Genomic DNA, 27829 nt, shown 5'->3' on the forward strand with positions numbered 1-27829 from the left:
CCACTGACTCTGGAGTGACACAAAGCAGCTGCCAGAGCAAAGTGCCAGAAAGGGTCAAAACATTTTATTCTCTTAATTTTTTTTTTTTAATAAAGTTAAACAGTAAAACAAAAATTCACAAGCTGCCCTGTCCACCCCCCACCTCCCTCCCCTACCCGCAGTCTTGGGCGCTGGCTCCCTTTCCTTCACCCCACTCACAAAGACACCGGGTATCCAACTGAGAAAACGAAACTGCTCTAAGTACGTGGATCATAATGAAGGGAGGAGGTGAACTGTGTCCACATTCGAGGTTAAACTGAGCAAGTCTGCATTTTCTGGGTTCTGGATGGTTTCATTAGCCAAATTGAAAAAAGAAATTCCCTGGACCAGATGCTGTAGGGAAAAGAAAAGCTTGTTAGCTGGCTCTGCGAATTTTCTGGGGGAAGATCAGTTTGCCCTGATTATGGAGAGTCTTTAAGGGCTACTTCAAACAGAAAAACCTCTAAGGGTATCAAACAGGCTGGGCCTTGGGGTGTAGGAGGGAGGATGCAAGCAGGTTGTACGTGCGTAGTTCTAACACCGTCACTCTTGCAGAGAAGCTCCGGTACTAGGGAGCTTAGAGACGTCTCCCTGACCCTGTGCAGGTGTGCCCGCAAACCCCTCCTCCATCCTCGGCAGCACCCTGTCCTGCTGTCCTGCTGGACGAGAATTCTGCTGCCTCCACTGTTGGGCCCCTAGTGCTGCCTAACTGGGGAGTCCTTGTGTCGGTTTGTGGTCTGGGAACTCAGGCACACCCACCTTCAAAGCTGAAGCCCCCAGGACCGCCAAAGAATGCCTTGAAGATATTGTTTGCATCAAAATCTGCGGAGCAAAGTGAGAAGCAGAGAAGGCACAAAAAGGTGAAAAAATTAGAAGTGTCTGAAGAGGAACTTAAGAGAGACCCATTCTCTAATGGGTCTCCAAAGCTTTCCCCGATAACATCACTTCCCTCCTCTCCCCAAACTTCACCGACGAGAGGTGATCCCACTCCTGGGATGTGTTCCCTTCTTCCAAGCATGGTCCCAAAGGAAAGCTTTCTTTGCCTCAACCCACTTCACTGAGCCTTCTCAACAACTGGAAATGCCATGTGCGCTTTACGACGTAAGACTTTCTCCACACTGTCTCCCTATAATGCTGGGGCTGCTACTGAAAGGGCTAAAATGTACCACTTCAGTGCTACTAAGACTGTATATAAGAATGAGACCTATGATTTATTGCATTTGATGCCATACTCTGTCTACACTGTATGCCAGAAAAAAAGCTATAGTTTACTAAGCACCTACCAGGTGCCAATCACGGTGCTGGGTACTTCGCATACATTATATCATTGAGTACCAATTTATACTCAACAAAACCTAAGCAGAAGCTCAAGTAACTTGCCCAAGATCACGTGGCCAGTGAAAGCAACAAAACAACACTGCCAACTCCTGTATGCCTCCGGCGCCGTGCTTTCTTCACCAGGCCACAGCAGGTCTCACATCCCCAGTCTGCCTAACTCCCTAAACTGCACAGGATTTACCTCCACCAGCCAATCCCACCCACAGGCACATCATGTCCAAAAGTGCATTTGTCTCTGCCTGTGTATCTGCTCCTGTTCCCGGGTCCCCCGGCTCCGTGAACAGCCCCATCAGGTCGGCTGGGCCAAAGCCGCTCTGGACTGCGTCCTCTGCCTCTTCCAACATGTTCCGCAGCCACTCCTGGTGATTCTCACACCGTCTCCCGACTGTACCCTCCGATTCTCTCCTAGTGATCGTGTCTTCCCTCCTCCTCACCCTTTCCAAACCAGCTCGCCTCACTGCCATTACAAATATATCTCCAGAGCCTAAATCAGGTCCATGGCTCCCCGACTTATATCCCTTCAACAGCTTTCGACTGCTTACAACTCTTCTCAACTGCTGGGCAGAGCAATGTTTATTATTGGTAAACCTAGGGGTTTTTTTTGGGGGGGGGGGCAGGGCTGCACCTCGCAGCATCAAAATCATGCCCCCTACAGCGGAAGCGGAGTCCCAACCACTGGACCGCCAGCGAAGTCCAAATCCACACACACACACACACACACACACACACAACTGGCAAGGTCAGAACTATCTGTATAGCATCATCAACCTTATTTTAAATTCCAATAGATTTTCTCAGTGTAAGAGAAAGGGTTGGCATCAGAGGCAGTGGTCTGAGAACTGCATAGTTCAGGGCTTCTTTTATCTCCAGCTAAGCTCACAGTGAGCAATGATGCTCACGGCTGCGCTTCACTACATTCTAAGTCTTCTGGGGAAACTGAAGTCTGTGAGGGCTTACAGGAATCTGTGAGACGCATAAATATCAGTCAGCAAACACTTTGCAGTGGGGGAAGAAAGAACTTCCAGCCAGAAGGAAAAGCCCACATCCTTTCCTGTAGCCTCTAAGGCCTGCTGAGGTCTGACCCAGCTTCTGTGCAGTTCCCACCGCTCTGTGCCTCGAGCACCCTCTATCCTCCTAGCCGAGCCCCTGGCAGCTCCCACAAGGTGCTATGCTTTCTGCGCATCCAAGCCTTCCCTTGCTAGTGCTGACCTCCTCGGCACCCACTCTGCACCCTTGACACCTGCTATACTTTACTGCCCTCGTTGGACTCCATGTCTATTAGACCAGGGGTCAGACTTGGCCTATGGGCCAGAGTTTGCAAACCCCTGGACTGTGGGTTCCCGGACGTCAGGGAATCTGTTTGATTCACCTTTGTTATTTTCCACACCCATCAGAGTACCTCACACATTACAGGTACTCATCAGAGTGCACTTTACAAATTGTGGAGCATCACTGGCTGATTACCTAAGACTCTCCCTCTGGAGTGTCTTTAGAAAAAATGTTAACGTTCCGCAGCTGTCAGATTCATCCTAGGCTGCCCCAACCAACTCCCAACTCACCACCCATATTCATGCCCTCTTCATCCAGGTCTTGCCCACTGTCATATCGAGTCTTTTTCTTGGGGTCGGAGAGAATGGTAAAAGCTTCTCCGACTTCCTTGAACTTTTTCTCCTCCTCCTTCTGAACTTCAGCACTGGCTCCACTGTGCCGATCTAAAGGGAAGAGTATGGGAAGAACTCAGAGCCTCAAGAAAACAAAGTCTGAGAGAAAGACCACATTATGCCTGATTTTAGAATCTGGTACTTCCCAAATTTGGAGGGTATGGAACTGAGCAACACCTTATTCCAGCTCAGCAGCCTCTCTGAGGCTTTCGTGCTGGACTGAGCTTGGCAGCGGCCGGCCCACCCTGCTCTCCCCACTGAGCCCCCTCCCCACCCACTCTACCTGGATGGTGCATCAAGGCTCGTTTCCGATAAGCCTTCTTGATTTCGTCCTCAGAGGCATTCTTGTCTACTCCAAGAATCTTGTAGTAATCTTTCCTCTTACTCTTCTTCAGTTCCAGCTGTGCATTTTTTAGGAGCTGTTTGTGTTCTGGAGGAAGACATCTGGCGTCAACGGACGCGCCTGATTCTGGCTTCCCTTACCAGGCCCCGCCCAGATGCTCTGGAGTCAGAAGCCTCATTAACCATACCAGGGGCTTTTACGGTGTTTTCTTCTGGAGATTAAAAAATCTACTCCTAGGTATGTTCTTCACATTGGCCTCATCACACAGAAAAGGAAGTGAAAGTGACAGGGAGGACTGGGGACCAGAAAACAGGTGCCTTGTCCCACTCTCGGGGTCTCTGCTCACTTCTTCAAATAAGCTCCAGGTTCATCCCCGAATCAAACTACTCCTATGTCCAGTTTTAGGACCTACAAGTCAGACCACACAGTTCCCTGAGACACATGCTCTCCAACTCCTTTACCTTTTGTTTTCTCCGTCTGATATACTTTTTCATAGTCCCGTACTGCTTCTTCATACTGTTCTGTGTCCATATAACTGAGAAGGAAACACAGGGCAGTGCAGCGACATGAATAGCAATGGCCGTCAGTATCAGTCCAGGGGAAGAGGCACGGCTCAAGCAAGAGACACACACTTTTGGTTGAGATGCTTCATGAAACAGGAGTCCTTAAGCTAGCCATGAGAAAAATGAACTACCAATTCCTCAAGAGAAAGAGAGAGAGAGGTCTCATGCCACTTGCACCTAACCAGCAAAGTTATATTCTGCTCTGAGCAGACAGCAACCAAGGGGAGAAAGTTCCTTCTGATTTCACTCAGAGCCACCGAGAGGCATCTGGATCACCTCATGAGAGACAAATGTGAAGGTACCTACTTGATTACTTGGGACTGAAACACAGGAGAAAAACTATCAAGTGAGGTCAATGGATATGGAAGAGCTTGGAAGCAGAGAGAGCCATAAACATGCAGGGCCAGCTCCAACCCAGAGTAGATGTGGGATTCGTCGGCCACTAGAAGGATCAAGTTCAAGGTGGTGGCTGCTGGCAAATGCTTCCATTAAGACTAATCAATCTGAGAGATGTAGGTTAATGAGATAGCAAAGGAGACTGTAAACACAGGCTTGCTTCTACTTCCATAGCACAGAAGAGTGGAGGGCCCCTGGCCCAAGATGGGAGGAAACAAGCTTGACAGGCTGAGCGCCAGACCTTTTCAGTGTCTCCTCCACGGAAGTAAAGTGGCATTTTCCTGGTACTATCACTGGCTCCAGGACTGGCCTCTACCGATTCAACAGCCTCTGGTAGCAGTTCCAGACAGTCACCATCAGCTGGGGAGGGGGAAGGGACCATGCAGTGCAGCTAGCCACTGCACAAAGAGGTTCAATTTATTCCACTGCCGCCACACGAGCCGATCTCTGCAAACATCACAGAGCCCCACCCGGCTTAGAGGCCAGAGCAGGGGGAGCATTACCGATGTGGCTGGCAAAAGGGAAGCCCAACATCTGAGGCATCTCTGATTTTCTGGCCACATCTTGATGAATGACTTTTAAAGAATGGTGACAAAACCAATGCCCCACAGACCCAAGGCACGAATGCTACTAGGAGTACAGAGAACCCATGTGCAGGATGGAGTGTAACAACATAAACTGAAGTAACAGAAAACTAATAACTGACAGCTCTGGGTATAGGAATGATGTGGCAAACAAGCTACCTTGATGCACTTACCAGGCCCTACCTAATGTACTAAATAAGCTTATATTAGTGATTTACAGTTTTACTTCACACGTTTTTTTTTTTTTTAATTCAAGGACATCCTTACATTATTTTTTTTTAAGTTGAAGAAAAAGTAGAAAAGTAGAGCTTTAGGGCAAACGGAAAACTCCAGCCCATCATGGGAAATGTAGCAAAGATCTGGCCTCTCCCCACCTACAGGGGCGAGCGGAGGCGGACTGGGTCAGCAGTCAGGGCTCTCGTAAGGCTCTGGCCTGAACTCATCTCCAGTCCTTCTTGTCCATCCCAGCTGCCTGAGGGCACTGCTGCCCAGCCCTCAGCCGACTGTGCCCAACAGTGCACGCTGTCCTCTGCGGCAGGATCTCATGGCAGAGCCACTCAGAGAACAGTTCTGTTTCTACCACAAAGATAAGGAGCTATCTGATCAAAGCAATTCCTGATTTTTATTTATGGCACATATGAGAAACAAAATCCTTCATCCCATTACCCTCCTAACAAATCCAGAATTTTCTGTTCTCTTCCCAACCCTGTTCAAACACTACAGAGTGTTCCATTGAGCTGATACAGTATTATGTATCCAGCCACCCCCTTCCCACTAGACATCTAGGTGAGGTTCTCCTCTTATGCTATTACAATAACACTGCAGTAAACATGTATATAGCACTTTGTGTCTGATAAAATAAGTCTTTAGCTGGGTCAAAGGGTACGCTGTCGTCTTCCATGTGTGTCTGCAAGTGGTTTGAAAAAATGAGATGACTGACAGTTGGTCTCACAGAATCTGTAATATAATTCCGTGTATGTTTGTTGGACAGATTTAGTCATCTACTTAGAAATTCACTTTAAAAAAAAAAAAAAGCACTACCCACAGGAGTTTTCCTGTTTTTTACAAACGTGGATGATTTTGGGAAAAACTAACTGGCGAGTAGCCCATGCTCTGCACCAGTGGTGAGACTGGGGAGCTCGAAGAACTATGGGCTCATCAGGTAGCAGTAACAGCACCTGTTCTGTGGCTACGCCATTTCATGACAAGGAATGGGATGGGTGTTGGAGGACAGGTATACAACAAATAGGTCTTCCTTTAGGAACTTTAAAGACAGGACATTCTTCTCCACCTGGGAAATTAACCTGAAAAAAGAAAAGACGGATTTTGGGGAGAGGTCTCTCCTAGCCCCTGCTCACGTTCCAGTCCGCAGAAAAGAGTCTAGTGGGGTCAAGAATAAAATGAACAAGTATGCTGGGGAGCAACCTGACTCTGAAGGCAAATCTGAGCACTAGATCTAGGCAGCAATATCCTGCCTCATAAATCACCTAGTGAGACAAGGATATTTCAAAAGGGGCTTCCACATACTGCTGGGAGGCTGAGCCAGATTAAATCCCTTCCTATCAAAAGACTGCCTTCCCTAACCCAGAACATACAGGATAGGCACAACTCTCAACTATCACAAGAGACACCTTATTCCTCCTCTTCCAAGCACCATACATTCATTCAACAAAACACTGAGTGAGCACCTATTGTGTGCCAAGCACCAAGCACTATGCCAAGTTAGAGCAAAAGTGTACAGCACAAAATAAAATCTCCAAAGGAAATGGATTTAAACTTTAACAAAAGGAATTTGGGTCAGGCATCAGAGGAAACTTACTGACCGTGAGGGGCGTAAGACACTGGCATGGGAGACTGAGGGAGCTTGTGCAATCTCCTTCGCTGGAGGTCTATAAAGATAGTCTAGGGCTGGAACAATCCCACCTAGAGGCAGGGGGAAGGACCAAATGACCTCACAACATCCCTGGGTCTGCTTCATCATCCATAATGCAATTCCCCTGGCAGGCCAGCAGCAACTCCCTCTTCCCCCCACCCACCAGAGGAACTTACCACTGAGCTCTTCTCAAGTAGGCTTTTATATAAGTGTCATCAAGCTTCACTGCATTTGTGCAGTCTTCTATTGCATCATCTAGTTTCCTAAGCTTCAGGAAAAAGAGAGCAGTCATACTTCACATCTTGGGTGACTGAGGGAGCCCAGAAGCTGTGGGCATGGCTTCAAAATTCTAAGAGGATCGATCAGTCATGCTGGCCCCCTAACCGCCACACTCATTCTTGGTCACTGGAAAGCCAGTATCTCATAGGGCTAAGGACACCAAATTCAAAATTGGTGTCTTTTCTAAATGATGGAAGCAAAGCACACTTATCTGCAAGGATAAACCACCTCTTACCATTCCAGGTCAGTGCCCAGCCAAGACATGGGAAGGGTAAGGGTGGTTCTTGCCTCCTGTTCTTCCAGAGGCCAACTGGAGGGACCAGAATTACTGTGACTTTTAAACTACTAGGACTCTGCAAGAGCAAGGAGCCTGTCCTTCTTTCTGACAGTTGTGTGGGACAGAACTTAGGACATTTTCAGCTGAGCATGGTGACCATCAGTTATGCTGGAGAAAAAAACTAAGCCTGCCTCATACTCGAATTTCCTCCAAATCACTCCTAAAAAAGAAATAATCACTTGCTTAGGCAAAAAGAAGCAATACTTGCTTTAAAAATTGTCCCAAAGCCTCTAGCCATTCTTTTACTGGAAGAAAGAAACTTGAAGAACAGGTGGGAATATCCTTCCAAACTGTCCCTCAAGTGCCCCTAAATTCCACAGAAAAAATAAAAGCTTGCCTCTCAGAAGGAAGTTCCTAACAAGCTGAAATATCAGCCTTTTCTCATCTGGCTTACCCTCATTGGGCAAATTTCCCAAGACCTCTTTGTTGGCCCTTAAAAATATCTCCATAGGCCCCAAGCCCCAGACCAAGTGCTTACCTTGGAATTAACCGTACCCCGATTACAGTAGAGTTTAGCATTTGTTTTTATATTATTGGGGTCTATCCCCAGGGCTTCTGTGTACAGTTCATATGCTAGCTTGTAATTTCCTTCTTTAAACGCTTTATTCCCATCTTCCTTCTTTGCTTTAAGTGCTTTGGCATTCTACAGAGAAAAGCAAGGGGAGGTCAGTTCACATCCAGAAAGCCTCATCTGAGAGGCTACTGCACAGAGAGGCCAGAATCTATTTTCAATTTCTTAGATCCCAGCGGTTTAGCATCACATGGCCCTCCACCCTACCCAACCCCACCACCTAGGCTATTTGTTGCTCATTGGTGCTTCCTACAGAGTGGACAGGGGAAACCAAGATTTATAAAAGAATACCAATGAGACCTGTGTTACCCAGGGTTTACCTCCACTCCCCAGGATAAGCATTACTATCTTTTCTTCACTGAAGGAAGAAAAAAAGAAAAAACACACTTAGATATTAAAAGGATCTGACCCTATAGATCACATTTACCTTTAGGCAAATAAAAGTTGTCCTGAAATAATTTCTCATGAAAGGATCAAGCATCCTGGCAAGGAGGGAAGAAGTGCTATCACATTCCCTGTGATTCTAAAACCTTCCACCTTAACTCTTAAAGGCTCAAAAAGAAAGCTTTCTTTCCTACCCAGATCTGGTGCCTAGAACTTACTCTGCAAGCAACGCAGGCCTTCTCATGGTCAGGAGCCATCCGGAGAGCTTGGACAAAAAACTGAACCGCCTTCTCAATACAATCTTCATAATAAAGGCAAAGACCTCGTACATACAGAGCATCAGCATTGGTGGAATCCATTCGTAAAATGTCACTGCAATAGCCAGTAAGGGGCACATTCAGCTGTGGTTTGGGTCTCCCCCACCATTACTATCATTTGGCCAGTTTTTTTCTTGACCATGTGTCTAATATGGAAAGTATCCAAAGGAAGATTCCCAAGCACTCTTCCCAACCTGTCCCCAAATAAATCATCTGTATCTATCCTTATATACTTCTTGTGTCTCACAACCTTTATTACATCAGGGATTGGTAAATACAGCCCACAGGGCCAAATCCTATCTGCTGCTGGTTTTTGTAAATTAAGTTTTATTGAAATTCAGCCACACCATTCGTTTATCTATTATCTACGGCTGCTTTTACACTATAGTGACTGAGCTGCATTGTTAACAGAGACAACATGGCCTGCAAAGCCTAAAATATTTACTATCCAGCCCTTTAGAGTTCACAAACCCCTTGAGTAGAAAGAAACGGACATTAAAAAAAACAAAAACACACAAAAAAATCTACACATCTCTTCTTTCACATATAGCTCAAGTACCTACTGAACTCCTATATAAATACCTTTGGATTTTCGGTATAATACCCAGTCTAACCTTTGGCTTTAAGTCCCAGGAAGGTCTGATCACACTGGCTGGCCTACTACAGGACAATATGTTAACTCCTGTTGTAGAGAACTGCCAGACAGCATTCGTCCAGTGGTGTCTGGCACTTTAATACAAAACTGGCCTGACTTCATACCTGGCCACAGACTGTGCTTCTGGATAACGACCCAGCATTGTTAAACATTCTGCTTTAAGGATTTTGAAGCGATGGCAGGCAGGGGCATATTCTAGGGCACGGTCCATGCAAAAAACAACCTATGGGGAAGAAGAAAGCAAATAAGGTTCTTCATCCTGGACTCCAGAAAATGTCTTGACTTTAGTTTGGTCACAGGCAACAGATTCAAAGGGAAGTAATACCAGAGTTTAAGAATATACCTGTTTAAAAATACACACACACACACACCCTCCTAATTTATTTGATTAAACCACTGAAAATGAGGAGAGCAGCTCCAGATGATAATGATGACAGCAAACATTTACTGAGAACTTTATATATTAACCCATTTAATGCCCACAACAATTTTCTGAAGCAGCTAATATTAGTACCCATATTTTACTGATGAAAAAACTAAAGTACAGAGATTAAGTAACTTGTTCAAGGTCACCAAAGCTTGGATCTTGGACCAAACAGGAATAGAATTTGATCTTAGACACGAAGACTCCAGAGCCTATAACCTGAATCACCATGCTAAGGTGCCTCCACAGGGAATCATATAGATAGTGACTGTGATCAAAACTCACATTCTTCTAGTAGAAATACCATTATTTGCTACTTTGCATAATTCATCATGCTTAGCCTACTAAGTAAGACAAGGAATACCAAAAAGAGAACCTGATAAAGAATCACTGCTCCCTGTATTACTGAAATTGCTCACAGTTCCCTCCTTCCTGTGGCATGAGCCTCACATGGTGGCCACTCTTCCACTTCCACTTTAGTACAGAAATATCTAATAATTAATTTGCTTTCAACAGTCCTAAACTATACCTAACACATTGCTATACAAACCAAAAAGGTTCTCTCTCTCTCTCTCTCTCTCTCTCTCTCTCTCTCTCACACACACACACACACACACACACACACACACACACACACACACAGAGAGCTGAGATTATTTCAGTCTTTCAGCTTCATAAAGACTTCCATATATTCCTATTTTTTCTGAGTTTGCTCTCTGAGCATTCACTTTGGTTTATCTGTTATTCCTGGGAAGTCCTTCCTGAATCATATTCTCCTCCAAGAAAAACTGACCCAATGGAGAAATCTGGAGTTAAGGGATACCCGTTCCCTCTAAGAATCTGGTCATAGGGATCAGGAAGAGATGAAGTCTGAAAACTGGAAGCAGAAATAACTCAAATTCCATCAACAGGAGGCTGGTTAGGCAGTGTAGACATTCATATACTAGAACACTACTATGTGGATCTAAAATAGAATGAAGAAGTTCTGCACATACTAATATGGAAAGACTTCCAAGGCCTATTAAGTGGGAAAAAAAAAGCAAGGTACAGAACTTTGCAGAGCGTTATTACCTTTCATGCAAGAAAGAAAGAAAGAAAATTAAGAATCTCTCTTTGTATTTGTTGGGAATTCCCTGGCGGTCCAGTGGTTAGGACTTGGTGCTTTCACTGCTGGGGCCAGGGTTCAATCCCTGGTCGGGGAACTAAGATCCTACAAGGCATGAGGCGTGGCCAAAAAAAAAAAAAAAAATTCTGTATTTGTATTTGTTTATGTAGAACAAAACTGTGGCAGTAAATAGAACAAGAACAGTGGTTACCCTAAAGGGTGAGAAATAGGCAGATGGAAGACAAGTTTGGGGGGAGCACTTATCACTGAGTAATTGTTTATACTTTCTAGCTTTTGAACCAAGAATAGCACCTACTCAAATATTTAAATTTAAAAATAAAGGGAAGTAGGTAAACACCATGAGCTGTTGCACTGGGAAGGCTTTCCGCAGTGTCCACAGAGCAGTGGTGGGGACACCTTTCCTTGAATGGCACAGCTTATGTTCTAAGGACAATATGAAAATGCAGGTACTGAGTAGGGTAGTCATGTGCTAATCTTCCCCTCCTTAAAAAGAAAAAGAATTGGGAGGAGAGCAGTCCGTCAAAATGTAAGCAGCCACAACCTGCTGCCTTTGTGACGTTCTGTACAGAGATGGTTCAGCTCATGGTGGGGAGTGTCAGTTGGAGCCTCAGGGCTTCACTTCCCACCCCCACCTCCCCATGACTATGGACAGCTGCAGGCAAAGAAGATCTTTGTTTCTTCCAAGTTCATCTGTTTCCCTAGCCAGGATCATAATTCTTCATTTGTGACATCACCATGAACTACAGTGGGGGTGCTGGGATGTCACAAACAGAGGATTCTGTCACAGACTAGGGATTCTGGCTCCAGGGTGAGCAAGAAAGAAAAGAAACCCAAAAGACCGCCTTTTGAGACAAAGCTTTTGCCTATGCAAACCTCTAAAAATGTGACACGAGGCAGAACTGCTTTCCAAACACACACACACACACACACACACACACACACACACACAACCAAGTATGAACTGCACTACAAAGACACTGTGGTTATTAAAACCAATGGACAGAAGAGGGACGCTAATAAGTTAATGCTAGGACTCTGTATAAGCTAATCAGATATTACCAAATAAAAGACTGTCACAGTTTGTGACTTAAGAATGATTCTTGGGCTTCCCTGGTGGCGCAGTGGTTGAGAATCTGCCTGCCAATGTAGGGGACACGGGTTCGAGCCCTGGTCTGGGAAGATCCCACATGCCGTGGAGCAACTGGGCCCGTGAGCCACAACTACTGAGCCTGCGCGTCTGGAGCCTGTGCTCCGCAACAAGAGAGGTCACGATTGTGAGAGTCCCGCGCACCGCGATGAAGAGGGGTCCCCACTTGCCACAACTAGAGAAAGCCCTCGCACAGAAACGAAGACCCAACACAGCCAAAAATAAATAAATTAAAAAAAAAAAAAAGAAAAGAGTGATTCTTAACTGTACCCTTTTCTCAAGCATTTGAGTACCTGCTACAGAAAGCACTGAGCAAATTCCCACATGTGAAGTGACAACTCCAGTCCCTGGATGATACAATCTTAACTGATCCTGAAAACTGATCCTGATCAGTGGTTTTTAACCCTTTTGGGGGCCACTTACCTCCCCTTTTGAAACTCTAGTGAAAGCTACTTCCAAGTCCATCTAAAGAAGGGAATCAGGAATTACTCAGATGAGAGACAACCACTACAAACAAGACTTACAAAGATATCTGGAACTTTGATACCTTTCCCATGTTTCACACAGGTCAATCCCTTTGGCATGTACATTTTTCATGTACTATCACACAGCTCCATAAAGGACAGTAGTGTGCTTCTGTGGAAAGGCTTAACATCAAAAAGCTATGACGGGGCTTCCCTGGTGGCGCAGTGGTTGGGAGTCCGCCTGCCGATGCAGGGGACACGGGTTCGTGCCCCGATCCCGGAGGATCCCACGTGCCGCGGAGCGGCTGGGCCCGCGAGCCATGGCCGCGGAGCCTGTGTGTCCGGAGCCTGTGCTCCGCAGCGGGAGAGGCCACAGCAGTGAGAGGCCCGCGTACAGCAGAAAAAAAAAAAAAAGCTATGACGACAGGTTACGTACACTATTCAAAAATGTAAAAGGGGCCTCTATTTTTTATTTATAGCTCCATCTAGATCAAACAAAGCAGGTGTTAAAGCTAGCTCTCATTATTCTAATAAAAATGGGTTATCCAAACCTAATATTTAATTCCAACTGGCTTTTCCTCTACTAACCAGCATACCTTATATCAGAAACAGGAACGAACTCAAGTAACAAACTCATACTGCTTTTTATGATAAAGCGAAATATAATTAAGAAAATAAGAACCTTAACAAAAAAAAATTTTTTAATGTTGATGATGTGGAGCAACAGAAACGCCCATTCATTGCTGGTGGGAATGCAGAATGATACAGTCACTTCTGAAGACAGTTTCGTAGTTTCTTGCAAAACATAACATACTTTTACCATAGGATCCAGCAACTGTGCTTCTTGGAATTAACCCAAAAGAGTTGAAACTTATATCCATACAAAAACCTGCACAGAGATATCCAGAGCAGCTTTATTCATAATTGCCAAAAACTTGGTTGTAACAAAATGTACCTCTGGAATTCTCCTCTGGGGAACACTGATAATGGAGGAGGCTATGCATGTGCGGGGCAGGGGATATATGGGAAATCTCTGTACTTCCCTCTCAATTTGGCTGTGAACCTAAAACTGTTCTAAAAACAATAAATAAAAGTCTTAAAAAAAATAGGGAAAGAAAAGGTCAATGCCAAATTAAAGTGATAATTTACTATTCTAGATCTTCTGTACCATACTACTCCTCTAATTACCTAAAACACACACACACACACAGAGAGAACTTTGTGAGAAAAGTGTAGATGAGACTTCCTCACAGTTGTACTTTACCTTCCGAAAATCCCGCTTCTCAAAATCTGTTTCTGCTATTTTCTCATATTCTATGACTGCATTAGCATTCTTGAACTATACGAGAAAAATCATATAAGAGTTTTAAGGAAGTTGCAGATTCAACAACCAGAAAAACCAACAAGGACTTGATGAGTTTATTTCAAGAAAATCAGAACCACAGACTTTTCACAAATCAATTTGGTGAAGATGTAGCCGAGACTCCTTAACAGAAAGGTTAAGGCCCAACCTTTACCCTCAGTTTGAACTTAAGGTCAGAAACAAAGGAGCCATGACATAACATACATAAAATAAAAGGCACTGTCAGAGGTTCAGTGAGATTCTCACTAAATGCATCTAGGAGTAAATTGGGTACATATGAAGATGCAACTAAAACATCTTTTAGCTGCTACCAATTTAATCAGGATCTGAATTCAAATTTTTTAACCTCACTCAAATCAGTTCCTTGACGCATCTGCCCATCCCCCCAGCTATCTCAGAAACCCTCCAAATTTCACAGGTTTTCAAAGCTGTAAATCATATTCAAAATTCCTTTTACAGATAAGGAAGCTGAGGCTCAGAGACTATGAGACTTGCACACAGTCACCCAGGTGTGGCTGATGGCAGGAGTGAGACAAGATTTCAGTTCTGATTCTCAAGTCACTATTCCTCCCAAATATACCACCCTGCTGTTTCTTCTGATACTGATGGCATCAGACCCATACCTCCTGTTGTGCCTGAGCATTTTTGTGATCCAGTTCTAGGGCTCTCTGGAAACTACGACATGCCGCCATGGCATTCCCTAGAGATAGGTGGCATTTGCCCTCTCGTAGATGTCCCTAGAAGAAACACAAAGAGGGAAGAAAAGGAATCATGATTGGCCAAGCCAGAAGAAAATCAACAGCAGCAACACGCACACAAAACCAACAAGGGATGGAGCAGCAGTTCTCAACCAGGGGTGATTCTACCTTCCATGGGACATTCAGCGACGTTAAAGATAGTTTTGGTTGTCACAACTGGGAAGGGAGGAGAGTGTTACTCACATCTAGTGGTTAAAGGTCAGTGATCTACTGAAAACATCCTATAATGCACAGGATAGTTCCCCGCAATAAAGAATTATCTGGCCCCAAATGTTAACTAACAGTGTCAAAACTGAGAAACCATGGGCTAGAGGAACTCAACTACAGCAATTCAGACCCCCCCAAACAGCCCCATTACATACCCGAACAAAACTGTCATCCAACCTCACTGACTGCTGTGCATCTCCAAGAGCTTCCCGGAACTTTCCAAGCATCATCAAGGTGGCTGCTCGATTCCCGTAATAGCTAGCATTTTTAGGACACATATCTACAGGAAAGGCAGAAGAATGTGAAACGAAGTTTAGCATGGGTCACTGCTTCAAAAACTCAGGGGCCGTCTCCCTCAGAACTATATCAAGGCAATCAAACTGTAACAGGAATGCTGACATACTCACAGCCAAATTTTTGACTACTTGGACAAATGGACAGCAGCAATGGTGCAACCACTTTACAAAGACAAGTTATTTAAAAATAATTTATACTTAGCTTTAAAGTGCACTGATTATCCTTTATGGGTTAAGGGGTTAGTATATTTGTCTTCTTAATGATTTGTGTTTTATGTAATAAGACAGGAAAATGAATTTGCATTTGTTGAGCTGGGGGTGGGGAGCCTGTAAACAAGTTAGGTGAGAAAAATGCTGGCATGGGATTAAAATATACTGGCAAATTGAGCATGGAGGTAACTAAGACTTGTTAATATCTACAAAGGCCATTTTCTAAGATGGTAAATGAATTGGCAATGGCTGAGATGCATTTAGGTGGGTATCTTATTGCCATATTATCTAGAATTTCTAGAACTGCCTTTAATTTGCCAAATGAAGAACTACCTGCTTGAGCTAGAAAAAGTTATCCCTCACAACAGGGGACCCCAACCCCCGGGCCGCCAACCAGTACCGGTCCTCGGACTGTTAGGAACCGGGCTGCACAGCAGGAGGTGAGCGGCGGGTGAGTGAGCGAAGCTTCATCTGCCGCTCCCTATCGCTCGCATTACCGCCTGAACCATATCATCCCCCCCACCCCGCCCCGTGGAAAAACTGTCTTCCACCAAACTGGTCCCTGGTGCCAAAAGGTTGAGGACCATTGCCACTAAGGTCATTAAACCCGAAAGACTTCACACAGTAACAGTTATCAACCCACTAAGCAGAGAGGCTACTTCTTAGAGAGGAGCTATTTATAACAGTATTTGGTGGGGGGTTTCCTGGTGGCGCAGTGGTTAAGGACCTGCCTGCCAATGCAAGGGACATGGGTTTGATCCCCGGTCCAGGAAGGGTCTGGGAAGATCCCACATGCCGCGGAGCAACTAAACCCGTGCACCACAACTACTGACTCTGTGCTCTAGAGCCCTCGAGCCACAATTACTGAGCCCATGTGCCGCAACTACTGAAGCCTGGGCACCTAGAGCCCGTGCTCCGCAACATGAGAAGCCACCGCAACGAGAAGCCGGCACACGGCAGCGAAGAGCAGCCCCCGCTCGCCGCAACCGGAGGAAACCCACGCGCAGCAACGAAGACACAACACAGCCAAAAAATTAAATAAAAATTTAAAACAACAACAACAACAACAACAACATTTGGCAAATTATTTTCCAGTGTATCCCTTCTCACCTATGGCTTTTGTATAATAGTTATAAGCTTCATTGTAATCTTTCTTGGCATAGTATGCATTTCCTTGTTCCTTGAAAGACTCTGCTTCCCTGAAAATGAAAGAGAAAGAGAAACACGTTACTATACCCAGGGAATAACCCCTGTCATCTCATGGGAACAATCTTTTGGTCTAGAGCCCCCGGCACATTGAGCTGAAAGTTAATGTGATACTTGAAGGAATTTACAGATTTGTTTGATGGGCTGATGGACCAAAAGGAGGTGCTAATGAACGAATCCAAGTTCTTCAGATGCTATTTTTTGTCACTTAGATACATTCAAGCTAAATCCAGAAACCTCTCTGATATTGCCTGACCTTTCCTCACTACTCCTACCTGTAATCATTCCCCTTAGGACAGGCAAATTTAGACATTCTCTCACAGAGACAGAATTTTTATATTTATTTCCTTTCCACTGTGTCACAACTTCTGCCTCTTTAGCAAACTTACAAAAAGTCAGTTATAGGTAATGCCGTTCAGGAGCAACTGATTTCTCAATGTGAAATGGGTCATATTCTTGGAGTTTTAATGATTTATTCTCTTGGAAACTGGCTCATGCGTTTGTCACTGGAAGGACAAGCAGAGCAAAAGCAGGTGGCAAAGGTGTTAAAAGCATAGCATATTGGTGTTTAAGATGGAGGACAGAGTTGAGTGACAGCAGAGACCAAGAACCTGGACGACAGGGACATACAAAATACAGACTGCCAGTGCCATGCTCTAACAAGTACCCACCTACCGATGCTCTCTGCCCGTCACATCGATGTGGATACTTAACTGCCTCCTCAACCATCCCTCTAGTACCTTGTATAACCACCCAATGGCGTGGTTATGAATATCAAAAATTTTGCCCTACTCCAAGATCCATTTTTTTGAAGCTGTGCATGAGACAAACTGTACCTTCCAAAAGAAACAATGATATATAATTGCAAATTATATTCTTGACCAAAGAACTAGAATCAAATCAGACATGACCAACAATGTCTCAAAGAACAAACTTGTAACCTCTATCAGAGATACCCAAAATCACTCTAATGACCAACTTGAGTGACAAAGATCATTCTTTACCAAAATGATTACTGCAACATAGCTAAATATCTGGCATTTCTGTTATAAGGAAGACTCTGTTTCTCTTTCTGTCCTCCACACATGCTAAAAGCCCAGTTCAAGGGCTGCCTGAAGTGGGGACAAAAATACAGTTCTTAACCTTGGTGATGGTATAGGAGTTTACAGCTTGATTCCATGGACATCGGCAATGGGAAGATTTGTGATTTTATTTACTCACATATTTTAAACTACAAACTGGTAAAACTACCCTCCTTTTATTGAGGCGATCTCCCTTTCCATTCTTCTCCATCACTGTCCTGGCAAGCCCTATTAACAAGAAAAGTCTGCTAGCAGAAAGGAGACGGAAAATGGGGGATTTCCCTAGTGGTCCAGTGGTCAGGACTCAGTGCGTTCACTGAGGGGGCCTGGGTTCGATCCCTGGTCGGGGTACTAAGATCCCACAAGCTGTGTGGCATGGCCAAAAAAAAAGGGAGAAGGAAAATGGAAATGACCTATAAATGTTGACAGATTTGAACTGTGATGGATTTGAGTAATTTTATTACACCAACTGTCACAATGCTGTAAAGAGGCCATCTGCTATTAAAAGTTCTCAAGAAGGATCCCCCAACTTCAAGACTTATAAGACCAAGCACAATCTTTCCACATGCTGAACAACTCTGAATTAAGCCGGGCACTATAAGAACTATGAAGAACGTATCCTTTAAGAGCAGACATGCCAGAAGATTTGAAGAAGGGGCTTCCCCAACACTGGATGTCGGAAGTTGAATTAAACCACTATGAAGAAATGGAGTAGTAAGTTCAAAGGCAACAGGCCCAAACTGTACCGGAAAAGATCCAGCCTTCTATTCACTCAGCTAGTGGCTAAGACCACACAAATCCTTGAGGAAAACCAAAGGCATCTGGGCACTTGGATAGACGTTGTATCAGCATATAAAGCTTGTGAGTCAAAGGTGGAACAATCTGTAGAAATACAGAGAGATGCCCTTTCTTTCCTGAAACACTCACTCCAATGGAGGCCATGAGTTCAGCACTGGCTTTCCAGCAAAAGTGTAAAGGATGACTTCTGTGGAAAATCAGTAATTATTACTGAGGCCAGGTACTTTCCATACATTATCTTATCAGGTGAGTTTCATTATTCCCATTTTTCAACAGAGGAAATTAAGGGTTAGAGATTAAAAACTGTCCAGAGGGTCAGGGTGTCAACCCAGACCTGCAGATCCCACAGCTGTGCCCTATCTACTATGCTAAGCTCTTTCTCTCTAATGCTCACCTCTACCTATTGCCTAAGACTTTAAAAATTAATCTGTACTGCTAAGAACAATGAATATGAATTTCTTTCGACTAAAACACAAAATAGCCGCAGCGTATAAAATCCAACTCCAGAACTGCAATCTGGATTTAAACAAGCCAAATGACATTCCTAACAATCAGTCACAGACAGAGTAGGGCTCCTTTCCCTTTAAGATGCAAGACCTAGTGAACTGGACTTTGCCTCCCCCAAGAAATGCATTTCATTTTAGTAAATGGTGAGTAGATTCCATTCTAGAGCAAACAAAGCGAGTAATGTAGAGTCAGCCCACAGCAGAAAGAACAAGAAGAATTGTGTTGTGACACGTTACCATGTTTTTAACCTCACACTGCACAGCATCAGGCCAGAATTAGCTATTCCCACACAACTGCCTCATGAAAAGGACTTATTTTCATAGAAACATGGTTGATTAACAGCTGCCTAAACAATGGGCACTTAGTGCTTTTAGACTGAATGCTTATTTTTTGCCTCCAGGTCCAACGCCCAAAGTGGAGTCCCTCCGTCATCTTGAGCCTCCCCACCAAATACACGACAAGCTTTAACCAATGGGCCTGACCCTGCAAGACCAGCCGAGGAAAGAGTGGATCTTTGGAATCCAGCATGGCAGCAGCAAGAACTGAACAAGGCTGCATCAGGAACAACTCCAGGGTCAAATCCATTCAAGTCCTGCCTGGGAGTCTGAGAAAGGGCTGAAGCGTGTTCAAGCTGCCCTTACAGCAAAGGGACTGAAGGATGAGATGTCAAAGGCGTAGGACTGGAAAAGAAGGAGAAGAGCTGGTTAACACTGGAATTGAGGGCGATCTGGCGGTGGCATCTGTCACTCCACTCACTGCCAGTCAATTCATTTGAGAACCAAGTGAGGTTACAACATGTACCTAACTAAAAAGCATCGGTACTAAGAAAGGAAGAATTAGGATTAACTGAGTTCACCTGGATTAGGTTAAAAAAGGAACAGATTCCAAAAGGCACTACATGAAACTACAGATTATTTTCTGTGGCCACAAAATAAAATTCAGACTAAACCCTGAAATATACCACCACATCAAAATATAGACTTGGCCATAACTGACCCGATGACGCTTTAACAGACGCTGCATCCCTAGTGCATTTTCAAATTTTCAAAACATTTCCAAGGAGGGTCTTCACAACGGCCTTCTGAAGTGGTGATGGTGATAATATCACGTGTCCTCCAACAGACGAAGAGCTAGTGAGGCACCCAAGGTGGCTGCACAGGTTTACTAAACCTTAGAGTCCCATGTTTTCCCCGCTAGACCCTGTGAGTGGCAAGGTTTCTGGATTAAAACTAATTTATCCAGTTCCCCACCCAATCCTTGGATCAACTCTAAGCAGAAAAAGCTTCACGTCTCTGATTCACCAAGAGATGCTGGGAATGACTACCTCTACCAGACCAGTCCTTTCACTTGAATAGCCAGCAACAAATTCCTGTGAAAACAGCTCGTGAAAGGTTTTCCAAAAACTCTGCCCTCTTTGGATGTATGATGGGAGGGTGTCCCACAACGGGATCCGTGCCAGAGGGCCAGGCCAGCCTTCTCTCTGACAGACATAGGTAAGGAGAATACACTCTACTCTTGCTCTGCTTTGCTATTTTAAAATGTATTTATTTTTCAGAAATAACCTCATCAATCAGAAAACTGCAGTATGAAAACCTGCTCTTCTAACACTACATGTGCGTGAAAAATCTGTATATCCTCTGATCACACAGTTCCATTCTCTCTCTCCCAATTTAGCACTCATTCATCACAGATGCTAAGTACTCCAACAAACACTGCCAAGGGAATCATTTGGTATCACACAGGTCTTAGCAGGGCTCAGCATCATGTGATCAAATCAGACAACTTGGGCTTATGATCACCAGCCAACTTTGCACATTTACAGCTAAATTAAAAACAAATTAAAACACCACAGTTGAAATCGTAATGTGCCCCAAATTAGATGCTCTATAAAAACTTCCATTTTCTCTCTAAATACTTCCAAGTTGAACACTTAAGCAATATCTTTGCCTTAGGCCAACTAGTCTATCGTCTAGAAATTAAAGAGGTATTTAGAAACTTTACTCAACTCTCACTAATGCAGGATTCATTGGCAAGTAGTTTTTTTTAAAAAACGTCTCAACATCTCTGGGTTCTCTCTGGAGTTACTTCACATGTCTATTTGTAATGTACCATTTTTAGATTTATTCTACCCCACTGCATGAAAAATAAAGGCTAACATGGCTTCACTATTCTTCATTTGCAACTGAGGAAATACTGATTAGATTTTTGAATGACCAAGGGCAGGGTGGGAAGCGGGGGGTGAACCACAGTGCTCTTATTTATTTCAAGTATTTGGCTAGAATAACGTATTTTTAATAAAGTTCCGTTCTTCCAATAGCCATTAATACCAGTTTAAATCAAAACAGACGCAGCAGCTTGAATGAGATCTTTTTTTTCTTTTTCTTTGCATTTTCTTGATGTAGTCTGCTACTCCAGAAGTGGAAGAGAAATCTACTAAAATTACAACGCAGGACGACGTAATTTCTTGTTAGAACAGAGGAGTGTTTAGGGGCCTTTGACCTGGAGACTATTTTACTGGCAGGAAGAACTTTAGAGAAAGCTATCTTTCCTGTTTTTATCCTCAGGCTTTTAATAATAATACTTTATACTGCCAACGAGTCAAATATCCTTTACTACTTCCAAAATGTCACCCTTACTCTAGATTGTTGCACCCATTTCTTTTATTCAGTCAAATTTACTAGTTGCCCGTTGATCAAGGAATGCCCTCCACCCTTCAGAATTTACAGGATCTTGGCCAGTCTCAGAGTAGAAATTCCTTCTTCCTTCCCACAGTACAAGACCTCTTGTCCCCAAAGGCATGTCACAGGGCCTGTTTCATGTTGTACTCTCTCTGACCTTCATGAGAGAGTAAAGTAAAAGGAGCCCAGGAGCCTAACTTTTACTCCATCTTACCAAATGCATATTATTCGATTTGTTTTTTTTATCCTCTAACAATCTAAGTTTCACATGGATAGGTGGAAGCCATACATGACCGGGAACAATTCCACAGACAGAGTGTTGGCTAAATGCAAGGCGCTAGATGTTGAGAGCAAATAAAGACTTCATAAAGGTCCAGAGAAAATAGAGGGCGGACTCTATCCAACTTCTACCTGTTGGTAAGGGTGGACTACCCAGCTTCCTTTACCCAATTTCCCATAGAATAGGCAGCTTCTGCTTTCACTTAAAAGCCCAGTTAAAACACCCACCCTCCCCCCAAAAAGAGAAGGAGATGAAGATGAAAAAAATATACCACTTCAAACTGTCCTCCGTCTGGACACTAAGGGAATCTCAACAGGGGCAAAGCCAGAAGAGACCAAAAGGCACCAAGTGCAGTCACAGATACAGACTACCCAAGGCAGCAGCACTCCCTACTGCTCAAGTAGGGAAGGACACCAGGCAACGCACTGGAGGTGGCTGTCTTATTCAGTGGGGAAAAACAGCAAGCAAGCAATCCGGACGGAAATTCCATCACTGCAGGCAGAAGGATATTCACACAGAAGTAGCAGCCTCAACTGTGTTAAAAACTTCTGCTAGTTCCTTAAATGGGAGGTGTCACAATCTGTGGCATCTACTTAACCTTCATTTACCCCTGGGGACAGGAGGCACAACCAAGAAGTTGCTTCTGAGAAATAAGCTTCTCAGAAGCTACTCTGAGGACACAAGCCACTGGCTTTTTGGCATTAGTCAGAGACTTGTTTTCATAATATCTCCCCAAACCCACCATTTCCTATCCCTTGATTTCCCACTCTGTGACATCTCGCAGCACCCTCACGGGGACACGAGCACTCATCAAAAATCTAGACCCGGGGAATTCCCTGGCGGTCGCGTGGTTAGGACTCTGTGCTTTCACACCCGAGGGCCCAGGTGTGATCCCTAGTCAGGGAACTAAGATCCCACAAGCCATGTGGTGCGGCCAAAAAAAAAAAAAAAAAAAAAAAAAATCTAGAACTGAGGAACTATAATTAGGAAAAAGGTTGCTTTCTGAGTTTTTTTGGTTTTTTTTTTTTTTGGTGGGGGTGGGGGAGAGAGGGGAGGAGATGGAGATGGGAACTAGAGTCAGGAGTCTAGACTGTCAACTGTTATTTTGCTTCCCAAGTTTTTGTGGTTCTTTAGTTCATCAGGTGGTTCACTGTCTCAGAGCAAACTGCCTGAGGAAGAATTCTCAGGACAGAAACTCTAATAAGAGAGGGCCCTGCTTGCCTCACACACCCTCCCCAAAAGCCTAATATTAGAATCAGAAAAGACAGTTAACACTTTGCTTATCTGACAATCTGGCCACCCCACACAAAGTCACAGGCCAACAGAGTATTAGGTCTCAGAATCAGACTCTGAAAGTCAAATATTCCTGATCATATTACCATTCTCAAAAGCCTCAAACACTCATACCCCTGCCATGGTGGGATAAACATAGAAACTGCTGTTTGGATCTGCATGGGAAAGAAAAGAACTGTCAATCCAATAAAATGAATAAACTACTGGAAAAACTTGCATGCTGAATGCTGTTCTTACTGCTGAAATCCAGACAATTTAAAAGAATACCTGGAACGACCTCTAAGTAACTTCCACATCACTCAGCACTGGAGAAAGGGGACCAAACATTAGTGGAGTAAGGGAGAAATGGGCTCTCAGAGAGACTTTGCATCAGACCACAAGGCACCTAGGCAGCCACCGACCATTGTTCTCCAATCTTCTAAAGTCCTGGAGAAAGAAACCAAAGGCAAGTGCCCAGTATGCAGCTTTTAAAAACTTAAAAAATACTAGCTTCAAAGACTAAACCAATTCCTGATTGGTTGGAATGTGCAATAAGGCTGATCTTTAAGCCAATCAGAGTTCTGGTCGTTGGGAATGAACTACACACTAGAGCAACTGCCACTCACTTGGCCCAACGTTTTATTAAAATCGCTCAATTTACCTGGCTTCAGTTAATACGTGAATCTGAATTAAACCAGCAAGGAACAGAGAGACCCTTTCTCTGTGCTCTACCTTTGCTCCAGTAAAGACTATTAACAGTTTTGCCACTTGTTAATACCAGGGTTCAATTCAATCAATTATTTGCTGGTATTCAGGATTCTGTATTCCTAGCTTTATCCCTTCCTTAACCGTGACTTATTTGTCCCACTTCTTCATCTCTGACCCCACACTTAAGGTATACCAAAATGAAAGTGAAGGCTGAAAGCAGTGTTTCTCACTGATTTGGGTTCAAGGTCAAAGACAAATTCCCAATCAGCTTGCAGGCTCTGTCTAGCCGCCTGCCCTCGAACTTCAAGAGCAAGTTTAGGGGGACACAAACCTAAGAATTTGAAACAGAGTGGGGAAGAAGGGGGAAAAGTAATCCCACAAGCTCTGCAGTTAAGGCCACAAACTCCAAAACACCCCAAGACGCTGCAGTTAATAGCAACTACAGCAGCCTCCGGGGTATGGATTCAGGGTTCAGTGCTTCCCACCAACAATATTCATAGAAAAATAAAAGGCAAAATCCCGAAAGAGTTTACAATACCTAGGTACTAAGAAAGGGCCTACTAGTAATTGTTCTTGCTCTCCTCTACCAGGACAACAGACACTGAGAAGTTAAGATTATCAACCCAAGGAATCAGGGAAGGATGCCCTTGGCTCCTAAGTCGATGGCTCCCACTGGCTCTTTGGGACCTCACTGCCCAGTCAGGCCAGATATATGCTGAGACACAGAAGTACTTCCTCTATTGATTAGCAACTTGAAATCCTTCGATTTTACCATAATAAGGACCACCTACGGAGACAAAACTGCTCCCCAGTCCAGGAAAAATGACCAGAGAGCCTTCACTCAAGACAGGCATGCATGTCTTAGGTAAAACAATCAGCAACTTCCCCGGAAAATGTAAGGTCTTAAATTAGCTGAAATGTAAAACCTCTGCAATTTAGTCCTCTGGCTCCCCAAGCAGCTTTATCTATTCTGGTGGGCAAAGAGAAATACTAATCTTCATGTTCAGAACCCTGATCTATTTTGGAGTGCCAACTAACACATCTTTTATTTTAGCTTCTCAGCTGCTATGAGGGAAAAAGAACTTTGTCCAGAGTGACACACAAAAAAACTAAAGTCCATTTCTTTTTCTGTAGAGACTCTAAAGCTAAGAAAATAAAACATGTAGCCATTTAAAATGCTACAACCATGAGGTCCAACTTCTTGAAAGTTCCTCTCACTTTGCCTCCCGCGGGACTGTGACAGTTCAGCAGCAGCAGCAGCAGGATGCCCTTGGGCCACGATGCAAGGAAGGACTCCTTGCTGGACTTTACAAGAACAACCCGAGACCCATCAACTCCTGTGTCCCCAAGTGAACTGGGAGTAGGACTGTAACAAGAGACACGAACCTGGCCAAATAACTAACCAAGTCAGATAGTAAAGGGCATTTGTAAGAGATGTGCCTATCCCTGCCCTCTGCTGTGGCTACACAGGAGGATTCCAGGATATGTGAAAAATGTAAAACAATCTTCCTCCAAAACTTCTAAGTCACCACTCCATTTTCAGCATTGGAAAGCTACACATAAACAAGGCTTTTTCTTACTAACAGAGCCCAGTATTTACCCTCCGCCATAAGGATGCCTTATATGGCGGAAAGTCAAATGGTGATATTTTTATTTCACTGTACTTTCCTTTTGATTTTTTCACATAAGTGGTATACAATAAACATTTACATTTTATTATGTCTAAAAAAGATCTATGTATGTTTTACATATAAGTCTATTTCATAAGAATGTGTTTTTCAGTTATAGTTTTTTTCTCTTAGTGGCAGAGAAAACCACCGTGCATTTTACAACCAATGACATCTTAAAACTCCATGAAATAAGGCAGTTAACATCAGTCAACACCCTCCCTTATTGTTTACTGCTACCAAATACCATATGTTTTTTTTTGTGTCTGATGTGGTCACATTACCGCATCATCCTGTTTTATGTTTTTTATGATAGAATATCGTAAAAGGGCTGATTTTTTAAGGAAAAAAATTTGCTTTACATAGTTACTTTGAAGGGAAACTGGAATTAAGGACAGTGCCTACGTCAGAGATTTATACTAAGTAGGCTGAGTTTATTTTAAATTACATATAGCCCAACTCCCTCTTTATAGCACAAAGAACCACTGAACTCCTTCCAAACACAAGTAAATCCCTACAATTAATTTAAGTTCTGCCTGTATTGGTGGGAGTTCTGCGTCCTGTTTTGCAGTTCCTTAATGATGCTGATGATGCTTAATTCTAAATACCTGGAAAGAACTGGTTTGTGAAACCTCAAAACCAGGAACAGACAGAGACTAGGCTCTGGTTTCCTGCCTTCTCTGATACCGCAGGGACCTACTACACTTTGTCAAGGCCCTCAGCTTCTGCTCGCAACAGGTCAGGAGCCTGGGACACTGGCCGTAGTAACTACCCTTAAGCTTGATAACTATTCATTCTGCCTCCTTGAGTACCTCTGATGTTTCAAACCTGGATAGTTAAAAATTCTCGCAATCCTGATTTCAGATCTCATGAACTAATCACCACCTCGAATCCTCCAGACTGAAGCCATAATGGGCTTGGTATAAAGACATGAAATATGTGGGAAGGAGACTGAGAGAATTGTAGTCAGTTAACCCGCGGTTGATGAGGACAGGGCTCCAAACTTCCAGAAGCTTTTCGTTAATTCTGCTCCAGAATTAGGACAAGTATGACTACCCACAGCTGTGTTCCAACCCCACTTCCAATAACCTGCCTTAGATGTAGCCAAAATCCAGAGCGTTCTCGAAAACCACTCACTCTGCAGCTCCCTTGCCGAGTCCGGACTGGCAATCTCGAGCCACTGCGGCTGCCCAGCAGAGCCAACAGCGCCCAAGCAGCTGCCCTCCTCCTTGCTGCTTAATTTAAGAAACAGCCCTGAAAGAATGAGGATCTTAGAAACGGTGGAAGGAGAGGGGTTGACGTGTGGAGCACGAGACAAAACCCCTCACCCTTCTTTCTCTATCACCTTCGACTTCTGGGGTAACCGAGGGGCCACTAGGTCAATAATGGACACACACAATACCTCGGGCCCAGACTAGCGCTCGCTGGGGTGTAATTACTGAGGAAAGGGGGTGAGGACAGCAAGAGCTTCGGAGACGCAAAGGGCTGAGACACAAGATACAGAAGTTAACAAGAGAAGGAAGGGGTCGGGGGCGATGTAAGAAGGCGTCGTCACAGCCGCGCCGCCCCCCCCACCCACCCCCACCCCGCAACAGACCTCCGAGACCCCCTTAGAGACCCGGCCTCTACAATGAGGACGACCTTCCTCTCTGCTGGGCAACAACGCCATGCCTCAGCTCCTCAGCCAGGCGGAAGCAGGAGAGGAGGGCAAACCTCCGAGAGCGCCCCTTCAGGGGGTCCATCCGGACTCAATCTCAGATGGGGGAGGGGGGATTCTCGGAGGGCGGGGCATCGCCTCTGTAGGGGCTGCACCACGGCAAGGACGGGGTTCCCGGAGCCATGGAGCTGAAGCTCGCCCCTTCCCCTCCCCTGCCACCCGCTTACCTCTTCGCTTCCTCGTCGTCTAGCAGCTCTGGCTCGGTCGCCGCCATTACCACATCGCACTCCGCGGCAGCCGCCATCTTACCGCCGGGACCAGAGAGCCGGTTGGGAGGTCGGCGGTGAAGAGCACTTCCGGTCGGAGCATCGAGCAGCTCGGCGGCGCTGCGCCCAGAGGGGCTCCCTCGGGCCCGTCTACCAGCGAGAGGCTCTGATTGGGGCCAGAGCGGCCTCCCGCCCCTGGAGGTCCAGGGTGGTCTCCTCGCCGGAGCGGGGGCCCAAGGACGGTTTCTGTGCATAGGGGGCGCCACTTTACCCGTGGGTCGGAAGGGGGATACAGGAGGGTGTCGGCTCTCTAGGCTTTGGCTTTCCTCAGTATGCTGAGAGCCTCGTTGCCATAACAACTTCCAATCCTAGAGAGTCTCCTGTGAGGCTCAGG

The 27829-nt window shown here is 44.7% G+C and overlaps 1 protein-coding gene across 3 annotated transcripts; it reads right to left on the reverse strand.

Annotated features, from left to right (window-relative positions):
- Nucleotides 1-53: 53 nt before the first annotated feature.
- Nucleotides 54-27686, reverse strand: DNAJC7 (DnaJ heat shock protein family (Hsp40) member C7). Of its 3 annotated transcripts, XM_060081971.1 has the most exons (15): nt 27397-27686; nt 19549-19587; nt 16425-16513; nt 14964-15088; nt 14467-14580; nt 13745-13819; nt 9424-9542; nt 8566-8719; nt 7871-8035; nt 6953-7044; nt 3822-3895; nt 3301-3447; nt 2916-3068; nt 778-840; nt 54-372 (listed from the first exon to the last, which is right to left on the reverse strand). In XM_060081971.1, exons 1-15 carry the CDS (start codon nt 27471-27473, stop codon nt 335-337), a joined length of 1524 nt encoding a protein of 507 aa, XP_059937954.1. In that variant the 5' UTR covers nt 27474-27686; the 3' UTR covers nt 54-334. The 3 variants fall into 3 exon arrangements, with proteins under 3 accessions (XP_059937954.1, XP_059937952.1, XP_059937953.1); XM_060081969.1 differs by lacking the exon at nt 19549-19587 and having other exon boundaries at nt 55-372; nt 27397-27677; XM_060081970.1 differs by lacking the exons at nt 19549-19587; nt 27397-27686 and adding an exon at nt 19390-19446 and having other exon boundaries at nt 55-372.
- Between the last annotated feature and the right edge of the window lie 143 nt (nt 27687-27829).

This window comes from Mesoplodon densirostris, chromosome 18 (genome assembly GCF_025265405.1).
Source record: "Mesoplodon densirostris isolate mMesDen1 chromosome 18, mMesDen1 primary haplotype, whole genome shotgun sequence".
Lineage (NCBI taxonomy): Eukaryota > Metazoa > Chordata > Mammalia > Artiodactyla > Ziphiidae > Mesoplodon > Mesoplodon densirostris.

Excerpts from the sequence above, each read along its gene's own strand:
- DNAJC7 (XM_060081971.1), bottom strand. The coding sequence starts at position 27,473 with ATGGCGGCTGCCGCGGAGTGCGATGTGGTAATGGCGGCGACCGAGCCA. Across the intron at positions 9,543-13,744 it reads AGAAGCGGGATTTTCGGAAG|GTTGTTTTTTGCATGGACCG; the intron begins GTAAAGTACAAC and ends TCTTCCCCATAG. Across the intron at positions 3,896-6,952 it reads TACTTGAGAAGAGCTCAGTG|TTATATGGACACAGAACAGT; the intron begins GTAAGTTCCTCT and ends TTTCCTTCTCAG.